Source organism: Pyrus communis, chromosome 15 (assembly GCF_041283825.1).
Source record: "Pyrus communis isolate YQ-2024b chromosome 15, ASM4128382v1, whole genome shotgun sequence".
Taxonomy (NCBI): domain Eukaryota; kingdom Viridiplantae; phylum Streptophyta; class Magnoliopsida; order Rosales; family Rosaceae; genus Pyrus; species Pyrus communis.
The window spans coordinates 14,759,920-14,778,773 of record NC_142579.1 but is presented as its reverse complement, the minus strand read 5'-3'; the positions used below and the strand labels follow the sequence as shown (position 1 = coordinate 14,778,773).

The window sequence follows — 18,854 nt, the reverse complement described above, 5'->3', positions numbered from 1 at the left end:
GCTTCCAGATGATCTTAGACACCGTTCCGAAATACGTCGACGAGCACCTCGCTTCCTTTACTACAAAGGAACACTCTACCGATGCTCTTTTGAAGGAGTGCTCCTGAGATGCCTAGGTGAGGAAGAAGTTAATCAAGCCATGGAAGAAGCACATTCAGGTGTGTGTGAGGCACATCAGTCTAGACCAAAGCTACATTTCCGGCTTAAAAGAATGGGTTACTACTGGCCGAGCATGGTGAAGGACTGCCTGGAACATGCTAAAAGGTGCCAAGCTTGCCAATTCCACGCCAACTTCATACATCAACCGCCTGAACCATTACACCCTACAGTTGCTTCATGGCCGTTCGACGCATGGGGATTGGACGTTGTAGGACCAATTACGCCAAAGTCATCTGCAGGGGAAGGTTATATCCTAGCTGCAACAGATTACTTCTCCAAGTGGGCTGAAGCCATGCCTTTAAAGGAAGTAAAAAAGGAAACTGTTGTTCGTTTCATCAAGGAGCATATCATCCACCGATATGGGGTGCCTCGCTACATTATCACTGACAACGGAAAGCAGTTCTCCAACCGACTCGTGGACGAGCTTTGCGACAAATACAAGTTCAAGCAGTACAAGTCTTCCATGTATCATGCTCCGGCCAACAGCCTCGCGGAAGTATTCAACAAGACGTTGTGCAACCTCCTGAAAAAGGTAATCGGCCGAACAAAGAGAGACTGGCATGAAAGAATAAGTGAAGCACTTTGGGCATATAGGACTACACATAGGACTCCTACCCAAGCTACACCTTATTCTCTCGTATATGGCGTAGAAGCTGTTCTACCGCTCGAAAGTCAAATCCCCTCACTAAGGATGGTTATACAAGAAGGCTTGACTGATGAAGAAAATGCAAAGTTGCGCCTTCAGGAGTTGGAAGCTCTGGATGAGAGAAGGCTCGAAGCTCAACAACACTTGGAATGCTACCAAGCACGGTTATCCAAGGCATTCAACAAGAAAGTCCGCCCAAGGTCTTTCCAAGCCGGAGATCTCGTGCTGGCATTGCGTAGGCCTATCATTACAACTCATAAGACAAAAAGCAAGTTCACATCAAAGTGGGATGGACCCTACGTAATACAAGAGATCTAAACCAATGGCGCCTACTTAATCATGGCAGAAGACGGGTTGAAGATCGGCCCCATCAACGGCAGATTTTTGAAGCGCTACTACCCCTAAAGCAAACGCACCACGCTCCTGGCCCGCAAGAGCATAAACTGTGTACGGCAAAATCATCATCAAAAAAAAAAAACCATCACTCATTTGAACTACGTCATGACTTGATCCCTCCTTAACCAAGGGTACGTAGGCAACTTGAAACTTCAAAACTTCAAGTACAGTCACATCATCAGAAGAAAAAAAAAAAAAAAAAAAAAAAAAAAAAATTGGAGATTAAAGAGCAAATTCAGGAATGCAAACACTTTATTTCTTTAAAGGAATGATTTGGTTACAAAGCCGTATTACAAGGGTGAGCATCACACCAACGTCACCACCGAGGGAAAACCGTGACCAAAAGGCACTACACAACGAAATCCCACTACAGTCTTTTGCACAGCACCACACGGTAAGAAGTGACGTACTGCAACAAGCATCGGCAAAGAACACGGTTGTACCCACGTCCTGCTCACTCCGTCACCAATTGCAAATTCACAAAAAGCTGCCACCAATTGTGAACATGGGTAATCCGTCAAAACATCAAAGAAATCCATGAATGCACTGAGCACCTGTAAAAAAAAAAAAAAAAAAAAAAAAGGGTTTTATTAAATGTTTGACTATTGAAAGTCAATTTCATTACATCAAAATAAAAAAAATAAGGGTTTTTATTAAAGACTTACAAATAAAAGTCAATTTTGTTACAAGGAAAAAAATATTACTTTGTATTAAAAAAAAAAAGATAAAATAAAATAAAATAAAATAAAAAATGTGTATATGTGTTATGTGTGTGTCCCTCGCATGAAGCCCATCCGCACACAAGCCCCAGCTAAGGAACACAACCCAATAGCTAGGCCCACATGTTGCACACCAAGTTCCAAATCCCTGCTCCTTCCATTTCTTTCCGTGACTTGCATCTCAACATCGTCTCTCTCTTTTCCCCCACAAACTCCCCAAAGTCTTTGCCTTTTCTCTCTCGATCCCAATCAGTTCCTGCATACCTGTGTTTCACTTGGGCGCCGCAGCAGCTCCTCAAAGAAACCCTAACCCTAACCCCCAAATCCGTTCATCTGCGACTCCCTGCTCCCCTCCTATAATGGCGAAAAAGAGAAAGCTCAGCTCTATCGACCCCTGGCGACCTTTCCCTGCCCCTGCTCAAAAGCAAGGCAATTCCAAATCGAAGAGCTATGTGGTAGAGGAGAATGACGGCGACATGACGGATACTAAAGCTGCTCAAGTCCATGTCGAAGAATGAGATAATTGAATCTGATATCGAGCTCTCGGATCTCCAATGACTTCCAAGGACACGCTAAAATCGAGGGAGGTCTCCACCATGATCAAAATGGGCTTCATTTTCGATCGAACTTTCTCTTTCTCGCCGTCAAGATTTCTCTCCAAGCACTCATTCCCCTGCTCGCTGATCCTCTACTTCAACAACTCCATCTTCTTCGTCTCTGCTATTGACGTCGACAAGTTTCTCCAGTGCGGCAATTCGTTGAAAGCTAGCAACTATAGATCTGCCAGCACCGATGACTGCAATCTCCTCAGAAAATTGGCCGAAGACCACAAAGGCAGCCGGGAAAAACAGATGGTTCTCGGCCGGAACGTGCACACCACGTGCCTCGCCGTGATGGAGCCTGAATCCAATGGCGGTTTCACTGACGATAAGGAGATGTACATGGCCAGCGTCTTCGCCCGCTTTCGCAAAACCCTCATCGAGAGGACCGAGCACCATCTGGGTTATCCATACAATTTGGACTTCGACTATGGTGCTCTAACACAGCTTCAGCATTTCTCCATCAACAATTTGGGCGATCCGTTTATCGAGAACAACTACGGTGTCCATTCAAGGCAGTTCGAGGTTGGTGTTCTCGATTGGTTTGCTCGGTTGTGGGAGATTGAAAATAATGAGTATTGGGGATACATCACCAATTGCGGCACGGAAGGCAAACAGCGTCGACCTTCCGCTCTCGCCCCGAATCATCAAGCGGAATATGCAGTGGCATGAGGGTTTCAGAGAAGCAGGGGAATCTGCGTGCTGCTCTGTAAAAAATGCCTTCTCTTCCATGGTGTTCATAATCCGAGAGCTCCATAGCTACACGTTGCAGATGAGAGAGATTCTCTTCTTCGAAGATTTGCAGGGGATTTTAAGCAGGGTGCAGAAGGAGATGCAAGCTTCGTTCGTCTGGCTATTTCAACAGGTCTTCTCTCGGACTAAAGGCTCCGACTTTGGGAGCTACAAAGGAAGCTAGGCGTGGCTTGGGAGTCCGAGAGGTCACTCCTCCTTCGATCATCGACCTCCTCACGGCTGTGCTCCATCTTCAAACTCTCCGAACTCCGCTGCTTCAGCTCTCCAAACTCCATAGCCGCATAAACAACATCCACTAACTACCTCAAGCTCCTCACTCTGGCCACCATGGTCAAAATCGACGAAGAACTTCAGCGACCGCTGTCAAACGACTAGCCGATCGTGAAGCTCGACGCTTTGCACTACCTCCAAGCTCGACTCCAGCTCTCTGTCCATCTTCGTCCTCCTCTACGAGCCATCTCCTTCTACCGATCAGCTTCAGCAGCACGTACACCCCTTCCTCCTCCGTCTTTTCTCGGACTCGGCCTGGGTTTTCACCCACAAACCTAGCTTTGCAAATCACCATATAAAAGAAAAAAAAAATGGTGGAATCTTGGTGGACAGCACCATGCAAAAAAAATAAAATAAAATAAAAGGGAATGATGATGGACGGCATCAAGTGAAAAAAAAAAAAAAAAAAAAAAAAAAAAGAGGTAGCAATGATGATGTTGGGAAGCATCTTTCAAAGACAGCACCAGCTGCCAATTGTTTAAATTAGCAAATTGGAAGATGCAAGGCAGTGAGCAAATGCAGTGGCCATGCAATGCCCTATATGTGTGTGTGTGTGTGTGTGTGTGTACAAGTTGTAATTTTGTAGAGTTTGAAACTCACGCGGTGCCAGGCGCACCGAGAGCAATTATTAAAAAAAAAAAAAAAAAAAAAAAAAAAAGGACACGCCAGTCTAGAAAGAAGAAGAAATGGTGGAATCTTGGTGGATCAGCACCACCGAAAGCAAAGAAAAGAAAAAAATAATAAAAAAAGGATCTTGGTGCACCGGCACCATGTGAAAAAACAAAAAAAAAAAAAAATATATATATATATATATATATATATATATACCAAATGGGGCGGAACTAACAACAGGCGGCAAAGCCGGCCATAGAATATAAAGTGCGGAAGTAAAACATAAAATAGCAGCAGGCGGCATAGCCAGCCATAGAATTTAAAGTGCAGAAATAAAACATATAAAAACAGAGTAGCTTATCAAAATAATGAATTAAACGTAATGATGCAAATATATTTGGAAAATAAGTTTTATTGAAAACTTACTGCAATGCAGATAACAAACAGGTATTGCCTAATGGCAGATGAAACAAGTAAACAAAGAGATGGAGCTCGCAGGCATCCTGAATAATATATATGTATTACAAGTGTTTGAATAATCCCAGAGAGATGTGGCTGAACTCAGTTCTTGAAGTTAAAAACTTATCCCTCTTCTGAAGATGAATCCTCGTTATATAGAGCGAGGAGGTTGAATGAGACTTGGCCAAATGATCCGGGAATCCCGCTGTCTCCTAAAGCCGGGTGAAAGAATAGTGAAGATGCTTTGATTATTTTACAAAAGTTAAATGAATAGTGACCTTTTTGTTTTTCACTATTGTGAATAGTGACCTTTTTGTTTTCACTATTGTGAATAGTGACCTTTTTGTTTTTCACTATTGAAGAATAATGCTTTGTCTTTTGCGGAAGAGATGAAAACAGCTACTGCTGATGATGTTGCTGGGCTGACACAATCACATGGGCAAATATTGCTTTTCAGATATCAAATGGGTCCTGGGCATCTTGAAAATCTGCTTGATCAGCCCATTTGGCGGGAAGCTGAGACGAGGCATCAGAATTATCTGAATCTGAGTCTGAACCTTTTTTCCTTTGCAGCAATGCTGCTTCCGCCATTAGCAGCTGAGCCATATCCAGCAGTTGGGTAGTTTTTTCTTTTTTTGAACTGGAGGACTTGGCTGACTTGGAAATTCCTTTGAGAGAGGAAGATGGACTAATGTCTGATAAGGACTGAACTGGTTCCTGAGCTTTTGGTAATTCAGGAAATTGCTGATGAACTGGCAAAGCTTGTGAGGACGAAGATGAAACTTTGATTGGCAGTGCCTGAAAAGATGCCTGGGGAAATTCCACTTTTACAAGATCAATAATTTTTTGGTGGTTGAATTTATCCCACCATTTTACCCATCTGGTTCTGTAAATACCACCGGTGTCCATTTCAAAGTTCCATTTGAGAATCCATGGGATCTTGTACTTGGCCATGAGCAGTGAAAAAATAGTAACTCTGTTGTCGAAACGACTTCTGTCAAAACTGGGCTGGAAGTTGTTTGTGAGAACATGACGAAGGTCATCTGGAATGATGGAAGAGCTTGGGCCATGGGAAGCCCACCAATCTGGAAACCATGCAGGAAACCGCAATCTGAAATTCTTATCAAAAGTTATGAACCATGAATGACTAAAGTCTTCTGTCTGGTGGAGAAAAATGTTGGTCCATGCTTGGATATAATCATAGTAATTCTAATGATTGTTTGGGATGAGAACATGCTGAGTATGAAGGGGCTTTGTGTGAAAAAGGGGAATTCCCCATTCGAGTTCGGTAAGGAATTTTCCAATATGGAGTGAATGATACAATATTTTGTTTTGGTGAGTGGTACTGTAAATTGGCTTAATAGCAATGCTTTCTGTTTCTGAAAGGATAGCCTGGTAATATTTTAGGCTTTTATAGGATTCAGTTGGTAAGAAATGAAAATTTGGTGGAAGGAGTAATTTGGCAATGCGCTCTGGGGGTTGGTTTTTGTCAATATGAAGAGGAATGCTAAAAAGCTTTTCAGAATGAGGGTTCTGGACATATGGTGATGTTTTAGCATAGCTAGGTGTTTTTGGTTGTGAGGGAGCTGGAGAACGAACTGATGAGTAAGGATCATAAGGGGTGGCTAAGGCCGTTTGGTAATTTGGTCGGATATTTCCTACTGTTGATCCTAAGGGAGTAAATCTGTTTGTAATGGCGAGGGCCGATGAAGAGTCGGGAATAGACTCTTGTTTTACTGGTGCTGGGGTTTGGGTAAGGGTGGCCGGGAGCCTTCGTTGCTGAGTAGGATTAGTACCCATTCTTCCCCTGCAAAAATTCTCTGGTTAGAAAATCTGGGATGCAATTCTGGCTGCCTTTAATGTATTCAATATCAAAATCAAAAATACTTAATATGGCTTGCCAGCGTGCAAAAATCTGTTTTGATGCAATATTTTGAACATCTTTTTGTAAAACATGTTTTGCAGATTTGCAATCAACACGAACTAAAAATTTTTGATTTAATAAATCATCTTGGAATTTGCTAATACATAATACAATAGATAAAATCTCTTTTTTAATAGTACTATAATTAGCTTGAGCAGAATTCCAAACTCCTGAATGGAAACGAACAATTTGTTCAGGAGCTTCGGAAGAAATTTTTTGTTTAAGGATACCTCCATAACCGATTTCAGATGCGTCGGTTTCGACTATTTTGAGAGAGCCGGGAGTTGGAATGCCAAGGCAAGGCAAAGTCTTGACATGATTTTTGATCTGTTTGACAATGGAAGTATGATTTTGTGACCATGATGGAGGATTTTCCTTGAGACGATCAAACAAGGGCTTACATTGTTGACGCAGATGAGGATAAAATTCTGAAACATAATTGAGAGATCCAAGGAATCTTTGAAGCTGGGTTTTATCAATAATTTGATCTGGAAATTTATCAGCAAACTGGATGACTCGATATATTGGTTGAATGGTAGACCTGTAAATATGGTAACCTAAAAATCTAACTCTGGTTTGAAATAACTTAATCTTAGATGCCGAAACAACTAACCCATTGGACCTAATGATCCTAACAAATGCATGCAAATGCTTCCAATGCTCTTCTATTGATTTTGAGAAAATTAATACATCATCAATATAAACAATCGAAAAATGGCTGTATTGATTAAAAATTTCATTCATGATATTTTGAAATTCACTTGGTGTATTTTTCAAGCCGAAAGGCATTACATTCCACTCGTAATGTCCGAAAGGAGTTACAAAAGCAGTTTTGTATTTATCAGATTCATGATTTTGAATTTGCCAAAAACCTGATTTCATATCAAATTTAGAAAAAACAGTGGCCTGAGAAAGTCTTTTTATCAAATCTCTTTTGTTAGGAATTGGATATCGGATCCATTCTAAAACATCATTCAATGGTTTGTAGTTGATAACCAGTCGTGGAGCATCGCGTTCTAATTCTGCGTTTTTCTGGACATAAAAAGCAGGGCAAGACCATGGAGATTTGCTTTTACGGATAATTCCTTTTTCTAAAAGTTGATTAATTTCAGTTTTACAAAACTCTAAAACTTCTTGATTCATTTGAATCGGTCGTGCTTTTGTGGGGATTTTTGACTCAATAAAATCTTTAACATAAGGTAGTTTAACAATATGTTGTTTTCTGTGCCAAAAAGCATTTGGAAGATCGGAACAAATTTCTTTAGTAAGCTTATCAGAAAACTGGCGAATAGAATCTAATAAAGATTTGTTTGTTAATTGTTCTTCAATTCTTTGGTGAAGAATTTCTTCCTGTAAAAAAAGCAATTTGTTGGGATTTTGCAGTAATCTGGTTGAGAGTTTTCGAAACATTATCTTTTTGAAGTTGTTTTAACTTTTTAAGATCTGTTTCCATGCAAAATTCAAAAGTAATGTTTTGGCCAAAAACCTTGGTAGAAATACAGTTATGATGAACTTTGAAAGGATAAATTAATGCAATGAAAGGGAGTCCCAAAATAACTGGATCAGAAATATTTTTGATTAAAACAAATGGAGTTTTAAAACAAATATTTTGTTGACAAACATGGGCTTTGGGAATTTCATATTTTAATTTCATCGGGGATTGATTTGCAGCGCTAAGTGTTTCCGTAGACTTGTGAAAATATTTAGTAGGTATTAATCCTTCTTGAATGCAATTTAAATCTGCACCTGAATCAATTAAAGCGATGGTTTCTAAATGAAAATCTTCGATTACTATCGTAACTTTAGAATACCATTTTCGAATTCTTATTTTATCTAAAAGACTTAAAACAAGTTCTTTTGAAGAAGATTTAGCCGAGTGAGCGTCGGAATCGGAATTTGAGGAAGAACCATTTTGTTCTTGGACGAGTTCTTGCGTACGTACTCTACTGAGTTGGGAACGAATTTCGGTATTTTCGGATTTTAAAAACTTAATTTCCGATTTGATTTGATTAACTTCTTTTTGCAAATCTTTGAGGGTGATCTCCTTTTTGGATTTATTAAAACGTTCCAAAGTGGTACTGAGAGAAATCTTTTGAGAAGAAGTTTGACTAGTGCCAGGTTCATGAGAAGAAATCAAATTTTTGAGTTTTTTCAAATAAAAAGATTTTAAATCAGGGTCATCGACTTTACTAATTAATTCCATTAAAAACTCTTCTTGTTCTTCTTGCTTATTAAGCACTGAAATTTTATTACAACAAGTGTCCGTGCACCCAAACTTAATGTTTGGCGAGGAGACATCGCTACAACTGCTAGAGTCGGAGACGGAAAAATCGGGATTTTTATCAGATTGACTAGAGTCGGTATTTCTAATTTCTAAAGCCTGAATAAGTTGAACTTTCTCTTCTTCAGAAATTTTTAGTTGATTAATAACCTTTTTAACCTTGCATTCATTTGCATAATGACCAAATTTACCACACTTGTAACACTTTCCTTTTTTATTTTGAAAATCCTTCTTAGACTTTCGAAAAGGTTTTTTGTTTGAAGATGGTTTTTCATAAAATTTATTTGTTTGAAAAGGTTTGTTGGAAGATCTTTTGTTTTTATAAAATCTGGATTGATGTTTAGAAAACTTGCTGGTTTGTTGGGCTTTTTTCTTTTTACTCGAAGGAGCGATTGGGGGTAAACCATATTGTTCACAAAATGTTCCAAGTTCGTATTTAGCAATAGATTTATCTTTATGAACTTGTTTTGAAATCTTCATGTCGATACACATTTTCAATCCTTCCTTTTGAATAACATTAACTATGTTACCATAAGTAAGGGTATGATAAGGTATGACACCTTCTTCATTTACTAAAACATTTCGAATTTTGTGAGCAAAAAGATTTGGTAAACCATTGATAAATTTTTCTTTCCAAAAAGGTTGATTACTATCTTCCCGAAGCATAACTCTGGATATGAAAACATCTTTATACCATCTGAAATCACTTAAGGTTGGACACCTTAAATTACTCAGTTGGTCGTGAATACGTGTAGTAACGTTGCTGGGTGTTCCTATAAAGTGTTCTATAATCGTATAAAGTAAAGTATTTACTCCGTCGGGTATTCCCTGTCCTATTGTTTCGTCAAAAATGGGAAATCCTTCCTCATCTTTTTTGACCGCAAAACGTATTTCATCTCTGGACTGAGAAGTTAAGTGCTTTTCCCACCAAGAATGAAGCATTCCAGTGAAACCAGTGACGAGAAGATCAACGATTTGTGTTTGTGTAAAATTATGATTTGAAATGTAGCTATTAGCAACCATGGACATGTGTTGAAGTTTGTTCAAAAGTTCTTGTTCGGATAAGCCATCTATGTTCCACTCATAAAGTTTGTCGGCTGAAACTGAAAATTGATTTTGAATATTTCGTTCTTCAAATTGAAGGTCAGGAGGAGTTGGCCTGGGATACCAGTTTTTTGTGAGAGAAGTAGGGTTGACCGGATGAGTACGAATACGTTTTAAATCAAAAGTTGGTTGAAGATCAATGTTTTGAAAAATATTCTCAATATTTTGGATAGCAGAACTAGTTTCCGTGTCCTGAGAAGAATCAGAAGTATTTTCTTCTTCAACAGAAACATCATTGTTTTGCAAAACATTAACAACTTTCTCTTTTTTGAGCTCAGTGAGCATATGATCAATTTTTTGTAAAGTAGTCATGGATTTTAAAGCAGTGGAACTTGAAGCAGTATCAGTAAAATTTACTAAAGGTTTTTCTTTTGGAGAAGATTTTGGTTGAGACAATTTGTCGATTTTGGTTTCAATTTTGTCTAACTGTTTTCCAATAGTATGAAGACTTTGGTTTGTAAAATTGTTCTGTTCAATGACAGGTTTAAAACCAGAATCTTCTTTTGGAATTTTGAAAGGGGTTGCGGGGATGTTGGTATTACCAGTGGAAATCAAAATAGTTTCTTTGGGAGGATGACTGGAAGAAATCAAAGTTTTGTCTTCCTTAACCCAATTTTCTTTGGTAACAACCGTAACTTTTTTTTTGGTTTCATAATGTTTTTCAATGAAATCAAAGAAAGATATTTCAAATTGGTATTGTTCTACAAAAGCTTTCCATTCGGCATATATGGCTAGCTTTTCTTCATCACAATACTTTTTTCTAAAAATATTTCTTTTGGGGATGTTTTCCTCAGAAGCGATGTCAGCTTTAAGCTTCCTCCATCGTATTTTATGTGGTTTGTTTAAAACAAGTAATTGGTGATTCACCGATGTTGTTTCAAAATCAGAAGGAGTTGGAGAAGTGGGTTCTTCTTGGTTTGGAGGATGATAAACAGGATGTGCAACTTGTGAAGAAGTGTCGACAGACTTTAATTTGAGTAAATCATTGACTAGATCTTGTTGTGCAGCTTCCTGCTCTTTTAACTTTTTGTTTACTAAAGATTTGATCAAATCTTGATCTCGACCTAGTCTATCGGTTGACGTAGATCCAGAAAAAGACTGTCTGCTGGGAGTAAAAGATTTGTGTGACAAAACTGATTCACAAGATTTTCTTGCTGGACGATCAAAATTGATTTTAACTGTGCCGTCAAAATATTGTTCAATGTTGTCAAGATTAACGAGGCTTTTTTGGACGGAAACCGGCTTACTTTCATTAATTAAACACCAATCTGAGGGGAGACTGATGTCTGACCACCTAATGGTTCTTGGTACTCTAATGTTTGCGCTTTCTTGGGTTGTTTGGATTAAAAGAGTGTGGTCGCGAGGACTTTTGTTCAAAGCTTGAAAATTCATGTTTGTGCCAGTGACTTTGTAATAAATTCTAAAAATAAGTGCCAAAGGTTGTGTTCCTTCCAGGACTTGGTACCCGGAGGTTTTGATATTAAGAGTAAGAGCTTTTAAAACATGTGGGTCTGAAAGACTTATTGTGAGATCTGGAAAACAATCAAAATGGATAGGTCCGTTATAAAGACTTGATTCAATCATTCCAAGAATACTATCGTTAAAATCAGTAAATCGGGCGTCACGAAGACATAAAAGAATAGACGTATTAAGACCTTTTCGTGTTAAAGGTTTAACAGCGATTTGAACTAAACCAATGTGAAGATAGTTATGACCGTTTTTTCGATGCGCTTTGATTTGTTCTGGAGAAAATAATTGACAAGTCTCATGTTCTTTGCTAAGAGCATAAGCCTTCTCAACTGTTTTGACGTGATGTTCGGATTTAAAAGAGGTCAAAGACCATTTTTTCTTGTAAATATTTTGGGTTGAAACTTTTGGAATGTTCCAGTCGGAAAAATCAATACTTTCGTCTGTTTGAAAATCCAGTTTTTGTTCTTCATTGACAATGTCAGGTATAGTTCCTAAGGTGGATCTAGAGCTAGTGCTGGCCATTGAACTAGATCTAAATAATCTACTCATGAAATGCACAAAACAAGTATACTATATGCAAGACTTAAAAGATTCACCTTCCTCGTATGTCTAGACTCTTCCCCCGCTCATGCGCTCCGCTCATGCCTCTCCTGGGACTTATTGTTTGGACCACGTCTTACTGTTTGGCTGGAAGAAAGAAGAACTGAGGACCGACGATTAAGAAATGCAGATAAGATACAAGTATGTGAATAGCAATGAACAGATTAGATAGATGCTAATGCAATTACCAACCACTTGGCTCTGATACTCATGAAATGCACAAAACAAGTATACTATATGCAAGACTTAAAAGATTCACCTTCCTCGTATGTCTAGACTCTTCCCCCGCTCATGCGCTCCGCTCATGCCTCTCCTGGGACTTATTGTTTGGACCACGCCTTACTGTTTGGCTGGAAGAAAGAAGAACTGAGGACCGACGATTAAGAAATGCAGATAAGATACAAGTATGTGAATAGCAATGAACAGATTAGATAGATGCTAATGCAACTACCAACCACTTGGCTCTGATACCAAATAGGGCGGAACTAACAACAGGCGGCAAAGCCGGCCATAGAATATAAAGTGCGGAAGTAAAACATATAATAGCAGCAGGCGGCATAGCCAGCCATAGAATTTAAAGTGCAGAAATAAAACATATAAAAACAGAGTAGCTTATCAAAATAATGAATTAAATGTAATGATGCAAATATATTTGGAAAATAAGTTTTATTGAAAACTTACTGCAATGCAGATAACAAACAGGTATTGCCTAATGGCAGATGAAACAAGTAAACAAAGAGATGGAGCTCGCAGGCATCCTGAATAATATATATGTATTACAAGTGTTTGAATAATCTCAGAGAGATATGGCTGAACTCAGTTCTTGAAGTTAAAAACTTATCCCTCTTCTGAAGATGAATCCTCGTTATATAGAGCGAGGAGGTTGAATGAGACTTGGCCAAATGATCCGGGAATCCCGCTGTCTGCTAAAGCCGGGTGAAAGAATAGTGAAGATGCTTTGATTCTTTTACAAAAGTTAAATGAATAGTGACCTTTTTGTTTTTCACTATTGTGAATAGTGACCTTTTTGTTTTCACTATTGTGAATAGTGACCTTTTTGTTTTTCACTATTGAAGAATAATGCTTTGTCTTTTGCGGAAGAGATGAAAACAGCTACTGCTGATGATGTTGCTGGGCTGACACAATCACATGGGCAAATATTGCTTTTCAGATATCAAATGGGTCCTGGGCATCTTGAAAATCTGCTTGATCAGCCCATTTGGCGGGAAGCTGAGACGAGGCATCAGAATTATCTGAATCTGAGTCTGAACCTTTTTTCCTTTGCAGCAATGCTGCTTCCGCCATTAGCAGCTGAGCCATATCCAGCAGTTGGGTAGTTTTTTCTTTCTTTGAACTGGAGGACTTGGCTGACTTGGAAATTCCTTTGAGAGAGGAAGATGGACTAATGTCTGATAAGGACTGAACTGGTTCCTGAGCTTTTGGTAATTCAGGAAATTGCTGATGAACTGGCAAAGCTTGTGAGGACGAAGATGAAACTTTGATTGGCAGTGCCTGAAAAGATGCCTGGGGAAATTCCACTTTTACAAGATCAATAATTTTTTGGTGGTTGAATTTATCCCACCATTTTACCCATCTGGTTCTGTAAATACCACCGGTGTCCATTTCAAAGTTCCATTTGAGAATCCATGGGATCTTGTACTTGGCCATGAGCAGTGAAAAAATAGTAACTCTGTTGTCGAAACGACTTCTGTCAAAACTGGGCTGGAAGTTATTTGTGAGAACATGACGAAGGTCATCTGGAATGATGGAAGAGCTTGGGCCATGGGAAGCCCACCAATCTGGAAACCATGCAGGAAACCGCAATCTGAAATTCTTATCAAAAGTTATGAACCATGAATGACTAAAGTCTTCTGTCTGGTGGAGAAAAATGTTGGTCCATGCTTGGATATAATCATAGTAATTGTAATGATTGTTTGGGATGAGAACATGCTGAGTATGAAGGGGTTTTGTGTGAAAAAGGGGAATTCCCCATTCGAGTTCGGTAAGGAATTTTCCAATATGGAGTGAATGATACAATATTTTGTTTTGGTGAGTGGTACTGTAAATTGGCTTAATAGCAATGCTTTCTGTTTCTGAAAGGATAGCCTGGTAATATTTTAGGCTTTTATAGGATTCAGTTGGTAAGAAATGAAAATTTGGTGGAATGAGTAATTTGGCAATGCGCTCTGGGGGTTGGTTTTTGTCAATATGAAGAGGAATGCTAAAAAGCTTTTCAGAATGAGGGTTCTGGACATATGGTGATGTTTTAGCATAGCTAGGTGTTTTTGGTTGTGAGGGAGCTGGAGAACGAACTGATGAGTAAGGATCATAAGGGGTGGCTAAGGCCGTTTGGTAATTTGGTCGGATATTTCCTACTGTTGATCCTAAGGGAGTAAATCTGTTTGTAATGGCGAGGGCCGATGAAGAGTCGGGAATAGACTCTTGTTTTACTGGTGCTGGGGTTTGGGTAAGGGTGGCCGGGAGCCTTCGTTGCTGAGTAGGATTAGTACCCATTCTTCCCCTGCAAAAATTCTCTGGTTAGAAAATCTGGGATGCAATTCTGGCTGCCTTTAATGTATTCAATATCAAAATCAAAAATACTTAATATGGCTTGCCAGCGTGCAAAAATCTGTTTTGATGCAATATTTTGAACATCTTTTTGTAAAACATGTTTTGCAGATTTGCAATCAACACGAACTAAAAATTTTTGATTTAATAAATCATCTTGGAATTTGCTAATACATAATACAATAGATAAAATCTCTTTTTTAATAGTACTATAATTAGCTTGAGCAGAATTCCAAACTCCTGAATGGAAACGAACAATTTGTTCAGGAGCTTCGGAAGAAATTTTTTGTTTAAGGATACCTCCATAACCGATTTCAGATGCGTCGGTTTCGACTATTTTGAGAGAGCCGGGAGTTGGAATGCCAAGGCAAGGCAAAGTCTTGACATGATTTTTGATCTGTTTGACAATGGAAGTATGATTTTGTGACCATGATGGAGGATTTTCCTTGAGACGATCAAACAAGGGCTTACATTGTTGACGCAGATGAGGATAAAATTCTGAAACATAATTGAGAGATCCAAGGAATCTTTGAAGCTGGGTTTTATCAATAATTTAATCTGGAAATTTATCAGCAAACTGGATGACTCGATCTATTGGTTGAATGGTAGACCTGTAAATATGGTAACCTAAAAATCTAACTTTGGTTTGAAATAACTTAATCTTAGATGCCGAAACAACTAACCCATTGGACCTAATGATCCTAACAAATGCATGCAAATGCTTCCAATGCTCATCTATTGATTTTGAGAAAATTAATACATCATCAATATAAACAATCGAAAAATGGCTGTATTGATTAAAAATTTCATTCATAATATTTTGAAATTCACTTGGTGCATTTTTCAAGCCGAAAGGCATTACATTCCACTCGTAATGTCCGAAAGGAGTTACAAAAGCAGTTTTGTATTTATCAGATTCATGAATTTGAATTTGCCAAAAACCTTGGTAGAAATACAGTTATGATGAACTTTGAAAGGATAAATTAATGCAATAAAAGGGAGTCCCAAAATAACTGGATCAGAAATATTTTTGATTAAAACAAATGGAGTTTTAAAACAAATATTTTGTTGACAAACATGGGCTTTGGGAATTTCATATTTTAATTTCATCGGGGATTGATTTGCAGCGCTAAGTGTTTCCGTAGACTTGTGAAAATATTTAGTAGGTATTAATCCTTCTTGAATGCAATTTAAATCTGCACCTGAATCAATTAAAGCGATGGTTTCTAAATGAAAATCTTCGATTACTATCGTAACTTTAGAATACCATTTTCGAATTCTTATTTTATCTAAAAGACTTAAAACAAGTTCTTTTGATGAAGAAGACTTAGCTGAGTGAGCGTCGGAATCGGAATTTGAGGAAGAACCATTTTGTTCTTGGACGAGTTCTTGCGTACGTACTCTACTGAGTTGTGAACGAATTTCGGTATTTTCGGATTTTAAAAACTTAATTTCCGATTTGATTTGATTAACTTCTTTTTGCAGATCTTTGAGGGTGATCTCCTTTTTGGGTTTATTAAAACGTTCCAAAGTGGTACTGAGAGAAATCTTTTGAGAAGAAGTTTGACTAGTGCCAGGTTCATGAGAAGAAATCAAATTTTTAAGTTTTTTCAAATAAAAAGATTTTAAATCAGGGTCATCGACCTTACTAATTAATTCCATTAAAAGCTCTTCTTGTTCTTCTTGCTTATTAAGCACTGAAATTTTGTTACAACAAGTGTCCGTGCACCCAAACTTAATGTTTGGCGAGGAGACGTCGCTAGAACTACTAGAGTCGGAGACGGAAAAATCGGGATTTTTATTAGATTGACTAGAGTCGGTATTTCTAATTTCTAAAGCCTGAATAAGTTGAACCTTCTCTTCTTCAGAGATTTTTAGTTGGTTAATAACCTTTTTAACCTTGCATTCATTTGCATAATGACCAAATTTACCACACTTGTAACACTTTCCCTTTTTATTTTGAAAATCCTTTTTAGACTTTCGAAAAGGTTTTTTGTTTGAAGATGGTTTTTCATAAAATTTATTTGTTTGAAAAGGTTTGTTGGAAGATCTTTTGTTTTTATAAAATCTGGATTGATGTTTAGAAAACTTGCTGGTTTGTTGGGCCTTTTTCTTTTTACTCGAAGGAGCGATTGGAGGTAAACCATATTGTTCACAAAATGTTCCAAGTTCGTATTTAGCAATGGTTTTGTCTTTATGAACTTGTTTTGAAATCTTCATGTCGATACACATTTTCAATCCTTCCTTTTGAATAACATTAACTATGTTACCATAAGTAAGGGTATGATAAGGTATGACACCTTCTTCATTTACTAAAACATTTCGAATTTTGTGAGCAAAAAGATTTGGTAAACCATTGATAAATTTTTCTTTCCAAAAAGGTTGATTACTATCTTCCCGAAGCATAACTCTGGATATGAAAACATCTTTATACCATCTGAAATCACTTAAGGTTGGACACCTTAAATTACTCAGTTGGTCGTGAATACGTGTAGTAACGTTGCTGGGTGTTCCTATAAAGTGTTCTATAATCGTATAAAGTAAAGTATTTACTCCGTCGGGTATTCCCTGTCCTATTGTTTCGTCAAAAATGGGAAATCCTTCCTCATCTTTTTTGACCGCAAAACGTATTTCATCTCTGGACTGAGAAGTTAAGTGCTTTTCCCACCAAGAATGAAGCATTCCAGTGAAACCAGTGACGAGAAGATCAACGATTTGTGTTTGTGTAAAATTATGATTTGAAATGTAGCTATTAGCAACCATGGACATGTGTTGAAGTTTGTTCAAAAGTTCTTGTTCGGATAAGCCATCTATGTTCCACTCATAAAGTTTGTCGGCTGAAACTGAAAATTGATTTTGAATATTTCGTTCTTCAAATTGAAGGTCAGGAGGAGTTGGCCTGGGATACCAGTTTTTTGTGAGAGAAGTAGGGTTGACCGGATGAGTACGAATACGTTTTAAATCAAAAGTTGGTTGAAGATCAATGTTTTGAAAAATATTCTCAATATTTTGGATAGCAGAACTAGTTTCCGTGTCCTAAGAAGAATCAGAAGTATTTTCTTCTTCAACAGAAACATCATTGTTTTGCAAAACATTAACAACTTTCTCTTTTTTGAGCTCAGTGAGCATATGATCAATTTTTTGTAAAGTAGTCATGGATTTTAAAGCAGTGGAACTTGAAGCAGTATCAGTAAAATTTACTAAAGGTTTTTCTTTTGGAGAAGATTTTGGTTGAGACAATTTGTCGATTTTGGTTTCAATTTTGTCTAACTGTTTTCCAATAGTATGAAGACTTTGGTTTGTAAAATTATTCTGTTCAATGACAGGTTTAAAACCAGAATCTTCTTTTGGAATTTTGAAAGGAGTTGCGGGGATGTTGGTATTACCAGTGGAAATCAAAATAGTTTCTTTGGGAGGATGACTGGAGGAAATCAAAGTTTTGTCTTCCTTAACCCAATTTTCTTTGGTAACAACCGTAACTTTATTTTTGGTTTCATAATGTTTTTCAATGAAATCAAAGAAAGATATTTCAAATTGGCATTGTTCTACAAAAGCTTTCCATTCGGCATTTATGGCTAGCTTTTCTTCATCACAATACTTTTTTCTAAAAATATTTCTTTTGGGGATGTTTTCCTCAGAAGCGATGTCAGCTTTAAGCTTCCTCCATCGTATTTTATGTGGTTTGTTTAAAACAAGTAATTGGTGATTCACCGATGTTGTTTCAAAATCAGAAGGAGTTGGAGAAGTGGGTTCTTCTTGGTTTGGAGGATGATAAACAGGATGTGCAACTTGTGAAGAAGTGTCGACAGACTTTAATTTGAGTAAATCATTGACTAGATCTTGTTGTGCAGCTTCCTGCTCTTTTAACTTTTTGTTTACTAAAGATTTGATCAAATCTTGATCTCGACCTAGTCTATCGGTTGACGTAGATCCAGAAAAAGACTGTCTGCTGGGAGTAAAAGATTTGTGTGACAAAACTGATTCACAAGATTTTCTTGCTGGACGATCAAAATTGATTTTAACTGTGCCGTCAAAATATTGTTCAATGTTGTCAAGATTAACGAGGCTGTTTTGAACGGAAACCGGCTTACTTTCATTAATTAAACACCAATCTGAGGGGAGACTGATGTCTGACCACCTAATGGTTCTTGGTACTCTAATGTTTGCGCTTTCTTGGGTTGTTTGGATTAAAAGAGTGTGGTCGCGAGGACTTTTGTTCAAAGCTTGAAAATTCATGTTTGTGCCAGTGACTTTGTAATAAATTCTAAAAATAAGTGCCAAAGGTTGTGTTCCT

General features: G+C 37.9%; 1 protein-coding gene and 1 long non-coding RNA gene across 2 annotated transcripts; both read right to left on the bottom strand.

Annotated features, from left to right (window-relative positions):
- Window positions 1–11,780: 11,780 nt before the first annotated feature.
- Window positions 11,781–12,298, bottom strand: LOC148690559 (uncharacterized). Its single transcript, XR_015956241.1, has 2 exons — window positions 12,252–12,298; window positions 11,781–12,095 (listed from the first exon to the last, which is right to left on the bottom strand). It is a non-coding gene; the product is annotated as an uncharacterized LOC148690559 (long non-coding RNA).
- A 581-nt stretch (window positions 12,299–12,879) lies between these two features.
- LOC148690558 (uncharacterized) lies at window positions 12,880–14,506 on the bottom strand. The gene is made up of 2 exons (XM_088684950.1): window positions 13,046–14,506; window positions 12,880–12,984 (listed from the first exon to the last, which is right to left on the bottom strand). The coding sequence occupies exon 1, from the start codon at window positions 14,504–14,506 to the stop codon at window positions 13,160–13,162; it is 1,347 nt and encodes a 448-aa protein (XP_088541076.1). The 3' UTR covers window positions 12,880–12,984; window positions 13,046–13,159.
- Between the last annotated feature and the right edge of the window lie 4,348 nt (window positions 14,507–18,854).